The sequence below is a fragment of the Gossypium raimondii genome, chromosome 10 (assembly GCF_025698545.1).
Source record: "Gossypium raimondii isolate GPD5lz chromosome 10, ASM2569854v1, whole genome shotgun sequence".
In the NCBI taxonomy this organism is placed as follows: Eukaryota; Viridiplantae; Streptophyta; class Magnoliopsida; order Malvales; family Malvaceae; genus Gossypium; species Gossypium raimondii.
The window spans coordinates 37,637,069-37,657,770 of NC_068574.1; the positions used below are offsets into that span (position 1 = coordinate 37,637,069).

At 29.0% G+C, this 20,702-nt stretch overlaps 1 protein-coding gene across 1 annotated transcript; it reads right to left on the bottom strand.

Annotated features, from left to right (window-relative positions):
* Positions 1-5,974: 5,974 nt before the first annotated feature.
* On the bottom strand, positions 5,975-17,989 carry LOC105778647 (calmodulin calcium-dependent NAD kinase). Its single transcript, XM_012602385.2, has 9 exons — positions 17,867-17,989; positions 17,574-17,774; positions 16,873-17,096; positions 14,830-14,891; positions 8,457-8,675; positions 8,254-8,383; positions 7,361-7,677; positions 7,130-7,274; positions 5,975-6,323 (listed from the first exon to the last, which is right to left on the bottom strand). The coding sequence occupies exons 1-9, from the start codon at positions 17,874-17,876 to the stop codon at positions 6,072-6,074; spliced, it is 1,560 nt and encodes a 519-aa protein (XP_012457839.2). The 5' UTR covers positions 17,877-17,989; the 3' UTR covers positions 5,975-6,071.
* Positions 17,990-20,702: the final 2,713 nt, after the last annotated feature.

A 20,702-nucleotide genomic window follows, 5' to 3' on the forward strand; every position in this document is an offset into this window, starting at 1 on the left:
AAATCCATACGAGGCATAACTTGATAAGTAAATTCAATTCATTAAATATTCATTCTATTCAATTTAATCCAAAATTCATATTTTTCAAAATTACACTTTTGCCCCTAATATTTTGATTCCTTTACAAATTAGTCCTTAAGCTCGTAAATTGAAATTCATGCAATTTCATCCCTACACATGCTAGCCGAATTCAATATATGTCCATAGCAACTCATACAATTCATAATTTCACAATTTTCACTACGTATTTACACATATTACAAATACATCCCTATTTGACATTTTCAACAAAATTCACTTTACAAAAGTTGTTCATTTATCAACAAAGATGCATTTTCTTCCATTAAACATAAAAAATAACATGAACACATTCGTGAAAAAACCATAACCTTTTAACAATTTTGGAAATTAGTCCCTAGGCTAGCTACATTAAGCTACAACGAATTCAAAAACATAGAAATTATTAAAAACGGAATGAAAAACACTTACATGCAAGAGGAAGAGATGATTGAATGCTTGAGATGTTAAAGATGGTGTTTCTTAGGTTAAATTTTGGTGGAATATGTCCTTCAGGAAGATGATAGCTTTTTGTTTTATTTTTTTACTTAACATATTTATCAATTTACTTAAATAACCTTATAATTAACATATAAAAACACCTAATTAATGTCCATATTTGTCCACTCATAATAACAATGGTATAATTGCCACTTAAATCCTTTAACAATTTAATTTCATATCCATTTAGTACCTTTAACTTATAGAACTCAAATTTTGCATCTTTTACAGTTTAGTCTTTTTTACTTAATTAAGCACGCAAACGTCGAAATTTCTTAAGAAAATTTTTATATGACCTTACTAATATTCTGTAGACATTAAAATAATAATAAAATAAATATTCTCACATTATATTTTTGGTCTCGAAACCACTATTCTAATTTTAGTGAAAACGAGTTATTACACATGTGTATCAAGTCAGAGAGTTACACGGCGTACAACATGGGCGTGTGTATCAAGTCAGTGACTTACATGGGTAGAGACACGGGCTGGAACACGGTCGTGTGCCCCAAATTCAAAAGTCGCACGGTCTGGGGTGTTCCACATGGCTATGCATCCCTTGTTTTTGAAAATTTTCATATTTTCCTAAAATTTCCTGACTTGTTTCAAATTAGTCCCTAAGAATTTTAAGATTATTTCTTTAGTCCCTTAAGCTCGATTTAAGCCTAGTAAATGTAAGTTATTATTGTAATTCAATTTTTTTTTTATATTTGAGAAATAATACTGTAATGAACATGATTTTTACCTGTTTATTTCTGTTAACTTGTTGTAGCATTCCCGTAACCCTATTTTCGTGATGGATACAGGTTAGGGGTGTCAAAATTTTAATAAGGATTTGAGTCACACAACTCTAACAGTAACCATCTCATTATTCCTTTCAAGTGTTGTATTTTCATTAAGTGAGCTTTCTCATTGTAATATCTACCTTTGAGAGGTATCTTTAATCCTTTGTTCTTATTTCTCGTCTTTGTAAGGGTTTGCTTAAGGTTTCTGGGTAGAAAACCTTAAAGGAAGTGGCTCTATCTTGCCTAGTGAAAAGATGGTGTCTTGTAAAGGTTAAATATTGTCCTTGAAAGGTTCAAACCTAGTGAATTTAGGAAATATTTAGTTGTGGAAAGCTAATGTAATGGAAGTAAGAAATTTGGGGCTAAACCATTATAAATTCTTGAGTCTCCATTGTTTGCCATATTTTCTTAAATTTTGTAAAACACCAATTCACCCCCTCTTCAGGGGCGAAGCCAGAACAATGTTTTAGGGGGGCGAATGGAATTTTAATTTTTTATAATCTATACCTTTATAAATTTTAAAAGATTAAATCAAATTTTTATAATTTTAGGGGGGTCAAAGTGTAATTTTACCTTTACTAATTTAAAATTTTAAAAAATTTTAAAGAGCCTAAATAGCAATTTTCCTTTTTACGGGGTGTCGAGGCCCTGCCAACCCCCCTATATTTGCCTTTGCCCCTCTTGGTGATTATCGAGCTTAACACTTCTAAAGGAATGTTATTGCATTGGGTATCGCTAAGAAAACATCCCCAACATATTAAAAAAACACCCTAATTCTCTTTTTTCGTGTAATTGATTACAACATTTCTCATTTTATTTGATGAGTGCCTTTCCCAAGAGTCTTTTTATTAATACAATAATTAGAGTCAAGATCTTAAATTAATGTGGTCCAAAGAAATTAATGTGGTCCAAAAATTAATTAGTACATTTTCCAAATATCTTCATTTTCAACATCTTAAATTAATTAGTGTAATAAATTTAGTCCAAAAATTAGAGTCAACATCTTAAAAAGCAGAAATATTAATTTTGTTGTAATTAATACAATAAATAAGCGAGTTATATATATATATTTTATGAACATTAACAACACCCTAATGTAAACTCATATTATTATTAACAAAATTAAGTAAGTCATTCTCACTACACTCTATTATTTATAATTTTATTTTTATAAATTTGTTCGAATCTGCTTTTTTATAAAAATCTATTTTTCTAATTTTTTCTTTTTATTTATTAATTTTGTATAAATTAAAATTTGTTTTAAATTTTATAACTACTGATTTTTTCGTCATAATTTGTAGTGTTGAACAAAAGATGTCGAATTTTTACGGAAGTAACTTAAATGAAGGCAATGAGATCTCTATGGCGACATCACCAATTTTTACCGATCGGGTATAATATTTATCATGATGTTAATATTTTTTTCATCTTCATAACATTTAATATTTGTTAACAAAATTATTTGAATTTTAAGTGTTCGAGTCTCGTGAAGAGCTGATGCAATGGGTGCAAAACACGACATTCTCTCTTGGTTATATCATCGTCACGAGAAGATCAAAAGCAAAGGAAAATGGAGTGGTGTCTTACGTCACACTTATTTTTTACCATGGCGGTGAATAAAAATTTAAAGAATCAAGTAAAAAGTCTAGCACCAAAAAGACCAACTCTAAATTTCGATTGGTAGGTTCGTATTTAAAACAATATGATGGGTGGACATTGAGGGTGATATGTGATCAACATAACCATCCACCTGCACAACATATGGAGGGACATGCTTATGCAAGGCGGTTGAAAGAAAACGAAAAAAATTGTTGGTTGATTTGATGAGTAAGAATGTACATATTATCGACACTGAATGAGTAGGACGAGAATAACATTTCTACACTAAAAACCATATACAATGCATGGCAAAAGCTTCACTCGTCCCAAAATGTCGGTAAAACTCCAATACAAGTTCTTATGTTGCTTTTGAATGATAAACAATTTTTTATTGAGTTTTCAGAAAATAATATTTCAAATGAATTGGAAAATCTATTCTTCATTCATCGACAATCATTGGATATATGGCGTGCATTTCCACACGTTTTGATTGTAGAAGCAACGTACCAAATGAACAAATATGATCTGCCTTTTGTTCAAATTGTTGGCGTGACTTCAACCAACAAGACATTTAGTATAGCTTTTTCCTTTATCATTAACGAAAAGGAGGAGAACTATAATTGGGCATTAACATGTCTAAAGTTGACACTAGAAGATTGTATGTACCCACGTGTTATTGTGACAGACAGAGAATTGGCTCTGATGAATGCATGCCAACAAGTTTTCCTCGATGCCACTCGGTTACTATGCAGATGGCACATTACTGAAAATATTAAAAAGCATTGTAGGCAGTCTATCAAGTCACAACATGAGTGGGACTCCTTTTGTGCTATGTGGACTGTACTCGTTAAATCTCCAACGTGGATATTGTACATCGAAGACTACAGAAAACTCCAATCAATGTTGAGCGAATATCCAGGTACAAGCCTCGTTATTCTATAAATAATTGTTTATAGTTTTAGAAGACTATTTATACATAACTAACATTTATATAAATTCAGGTGTTTTAAAATATCTAGATCAAGTGTGGTTAAGCAAATATAAGGAAATATTTGTGTCGGTCTGGATTGATCGGCATCTCAACTTTCGAGAATAAACTACGAATAGAGTTGAGAGCCAGTATGCAAAGCTAAAGAAATACCTTTGTGCAAAAAATTCTTCTCTAGATAAATTTGTTGGTTGTATCGATCAGATTGTGAAGTCTCAACTTACATTAAATATATGAAAGTTTTGAAAAGAGTAGAATTGTCCTCAAACACAGACACAACTTACCGTGTTTCTGATTATTGCAGGGTTTTATGGCACTTGAAGCTCTAGATATCATAGAAAGGGAACTTCAGCAATTGAGTAGACATTAACTTGACTCTTCAAACTGTGGTTGTAAACTATGTCATACTTGTGGGTTACCATTCGCTTGCATGCTATCAGTCTACTTGAATTCAGGTGGTATATTTAACAATTATTTTCTAAATTTTATTTATATATTAAATTTTTATAAACTAATGGCATTTCAATGCAGGTGAGTGTATTATGTTGGATTCAATAGATGTATTCTGGAGGAAGCTTGACTTATCACCGTCAACTTCTGTGGAAAATGAGGATATTTGTTGTGACGGTGAGCTAAAAATGTTCAAAGAAAACTTCACTAAGCAATCAAAAGCCGGGAAAAAAAATTATGTTAAGAAAGTTAAGAGATATAGTCCAGCCGAGTAAAACACTCATTAAAGAACCTACAATTCAAAAAAAATACCCGTGGATGACCAACCTTGAAGAAACAATAACAAAAACGAGTCGATTCTATAAGTCAAGCTTCTAGAAGACGTAGCCATTCAACCACGTCAAAATCTGTTGGGTTGGATCTGGTAGAGTTGAACAAAGAACCTGCAAGACATAGTTCATACGTAATCGAAATTCTAGACTTAAACCAGGAGCCATCAGAGCAAGTTTCAAACTTCATAGACTTAAACCAGATGCCTGAATCATGTGACACTCATCCACTAATGAAAGAAGTTCCAGATATGTTCCACCCTTACATCACACATGTACAAGATGTCAGGGGTGATGGAAATTGCGGATTCCGAGCAATATCTGTTTGTCTTGGTTATGGCGAAGATCAATGGTTCTATGTTCGACATCAACTGCTAAACAAGTTATTAAGTTCATATGATGTCTATGCTAGAGTTTTCACTGATGGAATCGATGAATTACATAATTCACTGTGTTTCTCACAATCGCCTGCACCAGCAGAACACTGGATGGTTATGCCTATGACAAGTGTCCTGATTGTCAACAGGTTTGGGGTGATCCTCAATTATTTAACCAAGCGAGCTAACATAACTTTCTTTCCTCTTTGGAGAGGTCCGGAACATTTTCAATACCATCATGCTATTACAATTGCACATCTATATGATAATCATAATGTGATGGTACAATTAGAAGGAGATTACCCAATGCCTACCATTTCGGCTTATTGGATCCGCCATAGAGCCCCATCTACAGCTGGATGGCAAATCATGTATATGTCACGTCTGGAATTTTATAGACAACTGAAATCTTGTAATCTCAAAACACCTGTTATAATTATAGATGATTATTGTTGAATAATATTAATTTATTATATTTTAGCATTTTGCTCATATTTTTGTATTTATGTATTCATATATATGTTTAACAATAATCCTATAATAAAAAAAATATGTTGAATAATAATAATACTTATATCTTTAATAATAATAATAATACTTATAATATTTAATAATAATACAATAATAAAAATATGTTTAACAATTAAATGAGATAAAAAGTGAGTGGAGAGGTGATAATTAATTCTTAATCATTACAGTAGAAAGATGTTAATTACTAACCAATCAATAGAGTATAATACATAATAACTAATTATTAATTATAGTAAAGGTGTGTTATTTATTAGGGTGTTTTTTAGTATGTTGGGGTGACCCTATAATATTTTATCTTGATTCCATCGCTAATGATAAATTTATTTTTCCTAAGAAAAAGAAATGAAATTCACAATATTGATCAAAGAGAATGTTTTTATGGGAACTCTGATAGTTGTAAGTTCTAATAAATACTCAATCAATTGAGTTACCCATAAGGGCTACGTTATAATTGTTATTGTGTTTCATTGTTGCCTGAATTTTCGATTCTTTGAATGGAAGCTTTGAGCTCCAAAAGTATGCCTGGTCCTGAAGGGTTTAAAACTATGTCTTTCCAAATCGAAGCAGGCTCGTCCAGTGAAGTTGGTTCCTCGTAAAGCTCATATATAGACTCTGCTGCTGGGTTCAATTTGCTCACATTTGTCAAACATTTAATCTCATCTGGGTCTATCAATAACTTGTTTTCTCCATCTTTCCACGCTATCAACTGCATTTGTTTTACATATAAAAATACACCTTAAGACAAAAGAAAACACAGATTATGCATGTACAATGGTCTACCTATCCGCCTAAGCATGCAATTCCACGCATCCAGCGAAGCCCATTTTTTAATATTGTAATATATTATTCTATTTTATTTTTATATTTCTATATAGTATTTATATTACATAAAAATAAATTTATAAGAATACATAATACTATAATCTAATTAAGATCTTTATGTTTAAAATTTTAGTGAAAAGAAAATATATTCAATATGAAATTAAAATAATATTTTAAAAAAGTAATGAATAGTTAAAATAAAATTAAATCTTAATCATGTCGTTCATATTTCAAGTTCAACTAATTTTAAAAATAGTTTATATTTCAAGTTCAACTGATTTTAAAAGAGCATTAATTGTACTAATACCTTCACTAGAATCATTTACACCACTTTAACACTAATTCTCGCTAAAGAGTAAGACTTTGTTTCTCATTAAAGTTGAAAAGGACTTCTCAACCTTGATTTTAAAAATAAAATTTTGGTTAAACTAAACCTTAATTATATAAACTGATGTTTTAACTTAAGCCAAAATTTTAGCTTTTGAAAACTGCTTTTCAATGAATTTATTTATTTTATCTCCTCATTAAATTTTTACTTTACAAAATTATGTTTAAAATTGATATTTTATCTTCTCAAAAATATTTTTTAATAATAATGATAAATATTATTAAACTTTTCAAAAGAAATTTCAAAAAAAGAATCACAACATTTCGAAACCTCAATAATAAACTAATCGCAAGCCATTTTACCTTTGGGGGACCTCCCAGAGCGTTGGTGCAATAGAGCCTGGCATTATCGACAAGTTGGCAATATCTTGGAAAAGCACTTGCAAACATTTTATGCGATTTTAACTGCGATTTTACCCTCACTGCTCTTTTCACCATTATAGCTCTCCTACAAAATTCCCAAGCCCATATATAAATATATATACATATATGTAAACCAATAATTGATTGTAAAAATGTTGGTCTGCCCTTTACCTTATTCCCCTAACAACAGCTAGATAAGCGTCACAAACCACCCCAACGAGTTCTATTCTGTATGGTTTCCTATATGTCTGGTCAGCATTTTGTTGTTCTTGGACCTGTTCCCAATAGTTCTCAATAATGGTGCCATCTTCATCCACTTTGTAGCCAACCCCCATCCGGTATTGGTGTTTGTGAACATTTCGAGCCATGGCAATCGTCTGCTCCACGAATGGCTCCCATGATAATGTTCCATCCATTACCACATCACGACCTTCATTCAATGCTGTCACTAGCAATGATGATGCAGCATCAGTCGAGGATTGATGAACCTGATTATATTTATATACAAGTAAGTTATTAAATAAATAATCATTTGTTTAATTAAAAGTTTTAAACTAAATTACATTAGTAAATTATCGGTAAATTTTCCTTTTGGTTACTTAACTATTCAAAAGTTTTTATTTAAATCATTGGGTTGTTAAAATCAATGATATATGACTTTCTCTATTCGTATTGCCTGCATTAATCAAAAAGCTCTATTTCCATTTCTTTTCTATTGTTTATTTTTTTTCTTCCATAAAATAGTTTTAAACGTCACAAATCTATTTATCAAAATTCAAACAATTTTTCTCTTCAATCTCCAACACTAATCGTCAAATCAACTTGGAGATAAGGTATATTTTTCTACTTGTCGAAGGATACTGATTCACTATATCGATCGTTGAATCATCCTTTAAAAAAAAAAACTTAACAACACTTAACTTAAATAAAAGCTTTTCAAGGGTTCAATGATTTGAATAAAACTTCCAATAGTTACTAACCAAATTATATTTTTTTTTAATTGACTAAAACAAAAACTAATAATGGTGTAACTTATCCAAAGTTTTAATGGAAGAAATGTTTACTAGTTCAGCTGTTTGAAGCATATCATGGTGGTGACCCCTAGAGGCGAGAGCTCTATAAATAACATCAGTTTCTTTGAAAGCATCCGCCTCTACCACCACCGCATTTGCGGCCGCTCCTCCCCAAAATGATCTGCAAATTATAGTCAGCAAGTATCATCATTTTGAAGAATTAAAGGAGGGTAGGTAGGTGGAGGTGGTCTTACTCTTTGAGTATATCTTTGAGAACGGTGCTTTTGCCAGCACCCATACCACCGCCCATAAGCAGGAAGACGGGGCTGCGCTGACTGTGGGCCATTGGGACCATTACATCGGTGTATGTTGAATCGTCTTCCACACGTCCAATGGCTTTCATCTCCTCCACCAGTGTCGAAAACACGCGTGTCACTTTTAAATCCTTAGTCACCCTCTCAAATCTCTTCTTTCTACCAATTTAACCGTTATTTTTATTAAATTAACTATAATTGTTATGGTAAAAGTACAGCTCTTAAGCCATATTATATTTGGTTCTTTTTACTCAGAAAAAGATAAAGTAATTCTTATGCATTAGATCAAAAGTAATTTGATCTTTTATTAAAAATTTCATCAATTTCTACTGTTAAAAGTTTATTCCTATACATTAGAATGAGGTACATATAGCATGCTACATATAAATGTTTAGTTATACCATCAACCATGTTGGAAAAATATAATTTTTGAAAACTTTGAAGCATATTCTCGATTGGTAAAGTTGTAGAGTTGAATCATAAAATTATAGTTTTATATTATACTCCATGAGACTTTTACAAAGGTATATCATATGCTCAAAATGGTCGAGTGATGAATGAGAAATTGATACTCAAAGTAAACTACTTATGAATATTTGTTGAGGAAAAGAAAAGCTAAGATCCCACATTGGTTAAATACCAAGCGTGAGATATGTATATATATGAGAACCCTCTTAAAATATTATTGAATGATTAAGCTTGAAATTTTGCTTCATACATGGATAGGCACACTTGGGTGATTTAATGTTAGGCTCAATAACGGCTTACGAATATTTTAAGTCCAACACGAAAATTACTTTTCTCAGCAAATGTTTATAGAATATGTTTTAAAAGGACATATATCTTGATTTTATTTTATTCAAATTGATTTAAAAGCTCATATTTAATGCAGTTTTGTTTATTTATTCATGGAAATTTCTAAAATTCCACTATATTGAATGTCTATAAAAGGCTAAAGAATTCTACAAAATTTTTTGATACACACATTATTTTGCTCCCGAAAATTCTTTTCTTTTTCTCTCCATATTTCATACGTTTCTGTGGTAGAGGAAGGTAATATATGTTTGTTGATCACTGCAGTGGTGCTATTGCTTCGATTATCTTGTTGTGGTATCCTGAGAGACAATTGACCAACGTTTCTCTAAGTACCATAGGAGTGGCCGAATCTGTATTAAGGAAACTGTGAAAATAGACCTCGACATCTAGTAAAACTCGATTCCCTTTATTCGATGTTTTTTTTTTGTTTTCCAAAACCTTGTTTATTTAATTATGTTCAAATCTGATGTTTTAAATTAATACAAATATTTATTTAATTTGTTTTATTTAAATCTGGTGTTTTTACATAAAATAAACATTTGGTTATATAAATATTTGCTTATATTAAGTTGTTTTATTTGTTTATATAATTATTTATATTTATATTTGATCGTTAACGTGTTTTGTCCAACAAGCCATTCTAGTTTTAATAGTGAAATGGATGAAAATTTTAACATAAATTATTAGTTTGCTCTTTGTTTTAACATATAATAGCTAATTTACTCATTTTTGAATAAAGAGAGCAAAATACAAATTGACTCCTCTTACGAAACTTTCATAATACTTTTATTTAATTATTATCTGAATAAGAGATGTTAACAAACTCAAAATCAAATATAATCCATATTTAATTTCAACAAAATAAATGTTCAGCCCAACCCACAAGCTCGATTCACCTGACTCATTAAATCTTGAAAACTTATGTTGAATTCTACCATTATCTAAGTTTTGGACTGAGCAGTCCAAACTATGAATACACTTTTATAGTTACTGCCAGTACAAGAGAATTCTCAGACCAGATTCGTCAAAATAATGATATTTTTATTTAAATGTTTCTAATGCATGATTTGGGAAATTTATTTACTTATTTTTACTAATGATATGATAAGTATAAATTAAAATTTAATATGATTTGCCAATTAGGTTTTATTTTTATTCACAAACGTTGAGATTCTTAGGTCTTAAAACTATCCATATTTATGTTTGCAGGTTTGTTATGTAGGGAAATCAGAAATATTGGGGCGGGATATTTATATAAAATAGGCATATTAAAAGTATACACACCAGGCCCATTTTAAATAATATGTTTTAAAATTTGAGATAATTTTATTGTCAAAATTGGACCTACTTTAAATAATATCAGTTTTAAATTCTAGATAATCTTAATCATCAAAATAATATTTTAAAATAAATACGTAATTTATATTAAATACTATAATTATTTAAGCATTAATTATATTATTAAATTAATATTTAGTTATACATTATATTAGTTTATCAAATTAAACGAAAATGTAAATAAATTTATCATAAACAAATTATAAATTTAAAAGGCTAAATTGAAATTTATCAAAATTTAGAAAGGTGGAGCCCTTCCAACACTCCTAAATCCGCACCTGTTATCGTGTGAATTTGATAGGTGATTATACTACATTTGTACTTGTAGTTAATATACTTATTTGTGCATAAATTAAAAATTAAAATTTATTTAAATGTATTAAAATAAACTAATATACTACACTTTTAATTTTATTTAAATAAGCTTTTATTATTTTAGCTTTTCATAATGGCTTTTATAATTTTATTGCACTGAAATAAGCCATAGACTTTAATCGGTATTCAAATACGCACTTAACTTTTACTTATTTCTAAGCAAATCGCTTTTTAGTAGACCATTATCTCTTCTACTGTGTCTTTTAAATATTTAACATTTAATATTATTAAAATATTACATGATTAATTAGTTATATAATTTTTAATATAACATTTAATTTACTTTTATGATTTTTAGTTCTCTTCCTCAAGTCAAAATGATTAATAAACTTTACTTTTCCAAAAGAAAAAAATAGTAGGGTAGGCTGGATATATTATATTTTTATTATTTTTATTCAGGTCTAATAATGTCAATTACTCAATATATCTTTATTAATCACGTGTTTCTCTTGCATTGGTGAAATCCGGTTAGAGTTTTTCATGGATCGGATCGGGTTCGGGCTAGGTCAAATAAAAATTTAGGTTCGTTTTTTAGGTTCGAACTCAGCCTAACTCAAAAAATGAGACTAAAATTTTATCCAAGCTCGACCCAATTCGTTTGTATTAAATTTTTTATATAAAAATAAATTTTAAAATATAATACATCAAATATATTAAAAATATTAAAAATATACTTAAATAACACTAAAATAAGTGTAACTTAGCAAGCAAATACCGATAAAATAGTAGCAAAATTAATAATAAAACAAAAGTTATACAATATTCAAACAATAACAATAAAATAGTAAAAATGTAATAGCGAAATGATAGCAAAACAATAAAAAAATAGTGAAAATGGTAAAAAATAGTAATTTTTTTTACAAATTCTGATCAAGCCAACCTAGTAAAAAAATTTACCTTAAACCCAACCTATTTAAAAAATAGACATTATTTTATTTTTATTTAAATCTATTTTTTGAATTTATATTTTTATCTAAATTTTCACTTTCCAAACAACTCCGCAACTCTGACTATTGGGTTCTGATTTTGGGCATTGAAAGACTGCAAATAATTTCTTTTTTTCTTTTAAAAAATTCCTTCTCTATAATAGAAATAAGATACGGAAGAGTACAACAAAGGACACTGATGACTGACCACATACTTCTTTTGCACATATAATTACACCAAATTTCAATTTATATATTAATTTATCAGAATTTATATAAATATAAAATAATTTTAAGTAAAACACGAAAAATATACTATATATATAAGTTTTAATGACAATGACGGAAAAGTTAATTCCTCGTTTATTAAATGAGTTATTATTTACCAAGTGATGCGATTTCTACTAGTTGGGTGAATTAAGCCGCTTGTATTCCCGGTCGTAAAATTAAGAAGTATGGACTTAGTTCTTGGAAGGGTTGTAAACAAACAAAGTTAGCTTGAAACAAAAGGATTTTTAGTGGATAGAGATGGCAAAGATAGGTTTGGCTTAAGGCTAAAGAAAGAACCAATATTATATGGTAATATTGATCCAATTCTTATAGTAGCTCTTAAGTTGAATATAGAGTTAATAGCTTAACTGTGACCCACTATATATAAAAGATAGGAACCAATCGGTATAGGTTGAACGCCACACCTCAAAGAAGTGATAAGTTCAAGAAGAATCAGGTTTTACTCAAGTAGTTTTGTTTTTATATCTATTTTTGTTTTTACTTTTTAATGAATTTATTTGGATAAAATTAATGAGTAGTTCAAATTCAAATTTTACTCTACTAGTTTTGTTTTTACAATTTAGAAATAATCATGAGCCAAGTCGGATTCAGATCGAATTTAGATCGAATTCGTTCATAGTATTTAGACCAATTTAAGAAAGGTAAATCCGGGTTCGGTTCAAAATTTGCCTAAACTCTCGACCTAGTTTAAGAAAGCTAAACTCGAACCCAACCTACCCTGCCCATATTTTATTTTAATAGATTTTATTTAAAAATAATTGTTTTTAAAAATATGATACAATAAATGCATTAGAACGCTAAAATAAAAATTTTTTTAACACATTAAAAAGTATTTATATTGAAAAACACTACAGAAATCTAATAAATATTTTATTTTATTAAATATAAATTTTAAAATTTTATATTTTGGTTTGAATTTTTTTAGGTTTTGGATAATGTGTTTAATTGTTCTCAGGTTAGTGATTTGATATAAATATATATTTATTATTTAACATATATAATTAATATAACTATTTTTATAATATAATATATTCGGGTTGGGCCAGGCTAAACTCAAGCAAAAAAAATATTGTCCAAGACTCGGCCTATTTAGAAAATAAGCTTTAAGTTTTATCCAAGCCCATTTTTTGGGCATCATATTTTTATCAAAACCCTCATATTTTCTGGATAGATATTGAACTTGAACAAATGGCCTAATCTATAACCAAGTCTAGTACAACTATATATACAAACTTACCATTAGATATCAGTTTATTTAACTTTATATATATATATATATATATTATTAACATTAAAATATTCTTACAAAACTAATAATACACCTATTGCATATTTTAGTACATATATTTAATTTTTCCTTTTACAACATTAATATTCTTCCTTAGTAATCATATTTCTCTCCTAAAAAATCTAAATTTTCTTTTAAAATATTATTGATACAAAAAATTATAAATAGAAGTATTCTGAAGGATAAATTTCAAAAACTTTGATTTCAAATTTCTTTTAAAATCTTAAAAATAAATAAATTTATGGTATAATTTTTATTTACATTTTCATATTCACCTAGCCTGTTATGGATAATTTAAAATTATTTTTCGTCCTTATTCATAGATTAAGGAAATTAAAAAAAAGATTATGTTATATTGAACAAAATAATTAGATATTAGATATGTCATGTAGGCAAAAGAAAACTTTTTTATGTAAATATATAGTGACAGAATTTGTATATAAATTTTATTAAACACGTGTTTGATCTTTAAATATATGATTTTAGTAGTTTTATTTAAAGATTATATTAAAAAATATGAAAAGACAAACATATCATCATAATAACATTATTTATAATCTAAAAGAAAAGTTACTGTAGTGTTTTTCTAACTCGTAACATCAATCAAGTCAAAGACATAAATGATTATATTGATATTATTTTTTGATACGATAATAGGGGTGGGAATGAAAGTAACACGGTTCGAACCCATCTGAACAAGTGTTTAATCATCATTCCATACAAATTAAGACATTTATATTATTTTTATATGATAAGTATATTTTAATTTTTTTCTTATATTATTCTATTTATAATCGTATCTTGCATATAATGTTTGGTTTGATTTGGTTATTATTTTATACCATGTTATATTTTAATTATTTTCTTATATTATGCTGATCATAACGTCAATATTTCATATATCCTTATAATTAAATTAATGTATTTTTAAGGAATAAATGGACCACGAGATCAATCTTTGCTGTCCAAAAGATTTTTTAATTTAAAATTTCATCATCTTTATTCTTTTCAACCCTACCAGACAAAACCATCTTGAGTTATGATGGAGCTAAAATATTTTTTAGAATAAGCTAAATTATTTAAAAGACAATAATATAAAAGTATTATACGGATTTGTATTTTATATATTCAAATGTCAATAAAATAATTGCACATTATCCAAAATGGATTTATTTTGAAATTTTTTAAATAATGTGTTATTATTTAATTTACTAACAATGCAACAATGCAATAAAATATATCAAATATTAATTCATAGGGAATGGAATTGAAATCTCACCTTGTAGCAGCCATTACAAAGTCCTTTAGCTTTGTTTCCTTGTCAGATTCAACTTTCAAAACCTGCCATTATTCATACAAGTTCATTAAATCGTTAATTAACTAATAAAAATTATCAACTGGATTAAGTTTTGAGTGGCATGGTTCTAACAGGAGGTGAGCATTCAATTGAATCCAGTCAAATCAAATTAAGTAAAAAAATTTTGAGTTAATCGAGTTGGTGAATCCTATTCTACCATCCTAACTCAATTTGAAATTTTATTGAATTAAGTCGAGTCGAATCGAGTGAATTTATTCGAGTTAAATTAAAAAAATTAAACATATCAAATTAAAATTTTGTTACTATATAACAAATTCCATATTAAAGCACATAAATTTGAAACCATATGTAACATCCCAAAAATCGGCCTAGAAGAAATCGCATTTTGAAACCGAAAGAGGTCATCCCTCGATTTGAGTTTAGACTTTGGGAATTTTTGACAAGTAAATTGATTTGGTTTAGTGGTTAACTGTTCGTGGTATATGTGTGAGGTTCAGGGTTTGAATCCGGTTTCTGGAAATTTTATTATTTTGCTTAAACCCTTACCTTGGAATATGTGGTTTATAAGTTAATTGTGTGCAATTGATATTAAGAATGAGCCTGTTGGTTTAGTGGTAAGACTTCAATTTACCCTTTGGTCCTGTGTTTGAGTCTTGGTAAAAGTTATGGAGATGTTTTTGCTGAACTGCCTTCTGAGGTAGTTTATTGTAGTTAAAATTTCCCTAAAACAAAAACTTCCTTTGCTGTTCGTGGTTCTCATTTGTTTTTTTTTTAATTATTTCTAACAGTACTTTTGGCTTCTTTCTTCACCGTTTCAATTTCACCATTTCAAGCTCATTTCTTTTGCTATGTTACATTACGCTGATTCTGTACGGCATATGACTTCTCCTTTTAGTTCAATTTGCAAGTTGGTAAGTTTGATTTAAGTTCTGGTGTCGAAAGTTCTTTGACGTAACTTTGATTTTAGAATATTAGTTTTTAGCGATTTGATTGTGAGTTAATTGTTTGTTGGACAATTGTTTGTAGTTTAGAGATGTGAATCCATCCTTATTACTCCTGCATCGAGTCCGTATTAGGTGGGTGCCGAAACTCCTCTTTTTCTATGTTTTTAGTCGTCGAAAAACGGGACTGTCGACGCCACACGGCCAATGACATGGGCTTAAAACTTTTAGGCCGAGTTTGGGGTGTTACACCATATATATTTGAAAAAAAATTTCAAAGAAAAATAAGAAAAAAAAAGATACTTTAGTATGATGAACTTGAATCGTTAATTAACTTATTTAGGTCCCCATAATTATTATTTTAGAAAATTTTAAAATTTTAACTTTTTATATATTCTTTATATTTTTAAATTTCTATAATTTTTAAAATCAATAAAATTTGAAACTTTTATAAATATTTTAAATTTTAAAAATTATTTTGTAATTGTTATTGAGAGATCAATTTGCTCATTTTCAAAATTGACAGGAACCAAATTTGTATTTACACTAATCTGTTATTCGAATGATTCAAGTTATTCGAATTATAAAATTCAACTCAACTTGAACTTAAGCCAAAAGAATATAAGGTCTAGAGAATATGCCTAAAGAAGATAATATGCCTAAAGAAGATAAGGTCCCTTGGTGTAAATTCCAAAACGAGTGTCCGGATAATATGCCTAAAGAAGATAAGATCCCTTGGTGTAAATTCCAAAACGAGTGTCCGGATAATATGCCTAAAGAAAGTAAGGTCCCTTGGTGTAGATTCCAATATCATACTTTTTTTGTTGTTTTTTGAGAATAATACTTCCCTTTCTAGGCCTAAAAAAAAGGCAGGCGTATCTCTTAGGGTTTTCAACTGGTAGATCAGTCACCATCTGTTTGCTACGATGATTTTTCAACTTCATTATGGAGCCGTGCAATTTAACTTTTTGTTTTTATAAAATAACATGTACTATTAGGAATATATGAGTTAATTTTACTTTTTAAAAGAAAAACAAAAGTTTATGGAATATAGAGTTCAAACCTGGGTTATCATATCAGAAGCTCGACTCCAGTGAAAAGCAAAATAACAAAGGATGCATCTTTCAAACTCCTCCATCAGCTTTACGTACAAATTCTCAGCTTCTGCTTCATTACCAAAATATTCGAACATCTTTATCTCACACTCTTTAGGGTTTTTAAGATAATTATGAGCCAATTTGCACAGCTTCGGGCACTCGTTCGCATCTTCAAACCCTAGTTGCCTAGCTGCATTAACCCAATTAGGGCTGAGAAAAAAACTCAATTCGAATAGAGATATTTGGACGGTTTATGGAATACAAATTTAAAAACAACGGTTATTCAAAACTTAACCAAATTCTACTTTTTATTTGTTATATAATTAATTTTAATTTTTATGATATAAAAGTAAATATTTTATATTTAAAATAGTAAAAATAATTTTAAAACTTTTAGAAAATTATTATTATTTTTAAATATTTATAAATAAGAGCTTAAAATTTTATCAAATAATATTTAAAATCATAAAACAAAACTCATTTTATCAAAATAAATCTAAAAATCTGAACACAAAAATTAATATGAAAAATAGAAAAGAACTAGAGAATTTAAAATTTCTAAAAAATTCCGACAGAAACAAGCACACATCACCCCTACCCAATATCATATAACTCCATAAATATTGGGAAAGCAAAGCTTGTAATATAGTCTTATTATATACATTACCAACGTAGTGGGAGAATCTTTCCAGGTTTCCAACACGACCGGACTCGGTCCTAACTAACAGTGGAACAATCATACTTTGATGATCTTCCTTAACAGCTTTAATCTTCCTCCGGTTGTAAGCTGCGGCGGCGGCGGCTACGACCACGCCGATGAAGGAGGCGGCGACAACAGGAGTTCTGATGGATTTTCCATGGCCGTTCTCTGTAGACACATTCTTAACCCAAAAATTACAAACAATTTTACCTGGAAAAACTAAAGAGAGTGGAAAATAATATAATTAGCTATGCTTTTACCCTGATGCATATTTTCTTGTTGTTTGTGTAGTTGGAAAATATAAAGAGAAGGAGTAACCGGAGAATGAGAAAATGAAATCTTGGGTTTGTTTTTCTTTGGCCAGAGAAATCTGGGTTTCGGTTTTGATTGATAGTTTAAAATGAAGATGATTTTTATATAAACAATAGGTCAATACAAGACAACGTCATTAAAACTGGAAAGCGGGTTTGGGTAGCTGTAATTTTGTAAATTTTAAATCCATATATTAAACTCATTAAATGTTAGCATTATTATCAAAACTAGAGTCAAATCACGGATTTAATTAGCAATGACAAAAAAACTTTATATTGAAGTGTGTTTATCTTCAATTTAAAGGTTGAAAAAAAAGATTATAGTTGGTTCTAAATCTTGTATCAAAAGAAAAAATCTAAATTGGAATCCAAACTATTTAAAAGCATATAATAAGGTAAAAGTGTTCGAAAAAATCAGTTTAAAACGGATTTATGTCACAACGTAAAATTAAAATTTTTTAGCAATAAAATTTTTTTAAAAAAATATCTGTGCTTTGTGCGATATGGATCCTACGCATTTTCGATTTTCAACCAAACAACCTTCTCTACTATTCTCATACCACAGATCACTTCGAGTGAGCTTGAACAATCACGAATCAAACATAGAACCAGAAACAATCTCTTACTTTCAATAGGAAAGTAATTCTCTCATAATAGAAACAAGTAGAATTGTTATTTCCCCAAAATAAAATTTATTCTTAGAAAATAAATTTCTCATAATTTTCGGGAAAAATAACAATATATCAAAATTGTATATTTTTAGTTCTATCAATGTCATCTATTTATAGGGAGAGATAGGAGAATCCTAGTTAAATTAGTAGAAAACAGATAATACTTATTTGATAGAAAAACTAGTCTCTTAGTTTAACTAGGAGAAGGGGGTACTAAGGTGTGCCGCCCCTCATATGCATTATGAGGAAATTTTGGACCTCCTGTATTGGGTCTAATTATACTTGCTTATTGGACTTTTAATCCAACACTTTATAATATAATCCAACCCAATACATGTTTTTCTATTCCTCAAAATAAATATAATTTATTAAATTAATTAATTAATTAATTAAATTTTCAATTAAATAATTCTCAACCTAATTATAATTCCGTTAAAGTCACGACAACTTTACCGTAAGAGAATCTATAAAAAATACATTTAATTTCCTTATTCAACATAACGCAATGATCAACTAATTTAATTTCATTTTCGAACTTCAATTATTTGATTTAAATGATAATTCAAAAAAACTTAAATTAATTCTCAAGTCATTGTTATACTAAGTGAGAAAACACATTCATTTCTGAATATGACACTTTTCCCTAACTTTATCATTTTCATCCATTTATGTTCATTTGGTTTTACATGCAATTCATTTCTAGTTTCAACGAGCTAGCGGAGGGACCAATTGGAAATATGCGATTAGGACTCAAATGATTTATACTTAAGTTCTAGCTTTTCGCTTATTAATTATAAAATCATTTAGTCACGAAGTCATTCTATTATAGCACCGTGACTGAACTCTCCCTAATTCCATACCATTACAAAAGCTACTCAATCAGTGTTTGTCCAATGACCTTGTCATAAGCGTGTTACCCTCAGAGGATATCCTTAATCTCTTTGGGATAAATTCATTCACTCAATATGATCATATTTTATCTCATGATAACTATTACATCTTTCTTCATGAAAAGTCAATTACTATCAAATAGTAATCAAATCATTTATCACAAAGACAAACGATCTGTGACCACATATAGTTTTAATCTTTCATGTTATGCCAATAAGAGGATATCATTTACCCATTTCTTGGGCTATGAATTCCACTACTGTGAATGGTGCTGTTTACTGCAAAAGTTGTATACCTAATGCAGCAGCTTTCGGTTTCTTATCTATATGAACTCAGGCTTTTACTTACATCAAAGTATACGAGTCACGCATACAGAGTCCATCATCCACTCAAGATTAAGGTATGACACAGCATGAATGTCACAAATGAATAAATTCATAAACAAATTTAGGATCTCTTCTACTTGGGTCTAGTCTGATGTACTGTCAAATTAGTCGGTCACATCTATGTCTCTATCTTCTAGGAGTCATCCGCTTTGACGCTCAAGACAAAGCACATCCCCAATTGGACTTGGTGGATAACATTTTGGTTTTTTAATCAGTTTTCTCATTTAAGATTAAACTAAGGACAAGTTTTGATTTATCTAGCAATACAAGTTGTCTTTCCATATTACAATCCAACCATGTAATACCGTTTAGTCTTCGTTAAATGTTAGATAACCAATGAGTCAATATTTGCTTCCATTTTTTTTACGTGTAAAAAACCATTGAGGACAATGTACAAAGGGTATTAATGTAATTAATGGATATTGTTATATCAATTTGTTTGAAAAATACAAGTGTACATAGACAAAAATACAACACTTAAGGCACTAGACCAAACAGTCTCCCACTTGCCCTAGTGAAGTAGATGAGTCATGTTTCGCATTCCTATGCCCTTCATATATTTTTCAAAACTCTTAGCTAGTAGATTCTTGGTAAACAAATCCTTATGGTTGTCATCAGATGCGATCTTTGACTACATCCACTATTCCATCAATCATTATCATCTCCCTTATAATACTTTTTATCAATATGTTTTGTCCTCATGTGGTTTCTTTGGTGTTTAGCTATTTTCACATCGTTATAGTTGTTGGATTCAGTGCCCTAAGTGTAGGATATTCATTTGTATACTTGTAATTTTTTTCAAATAGATTGGTTAATAAAATTATTTATGAATTACAT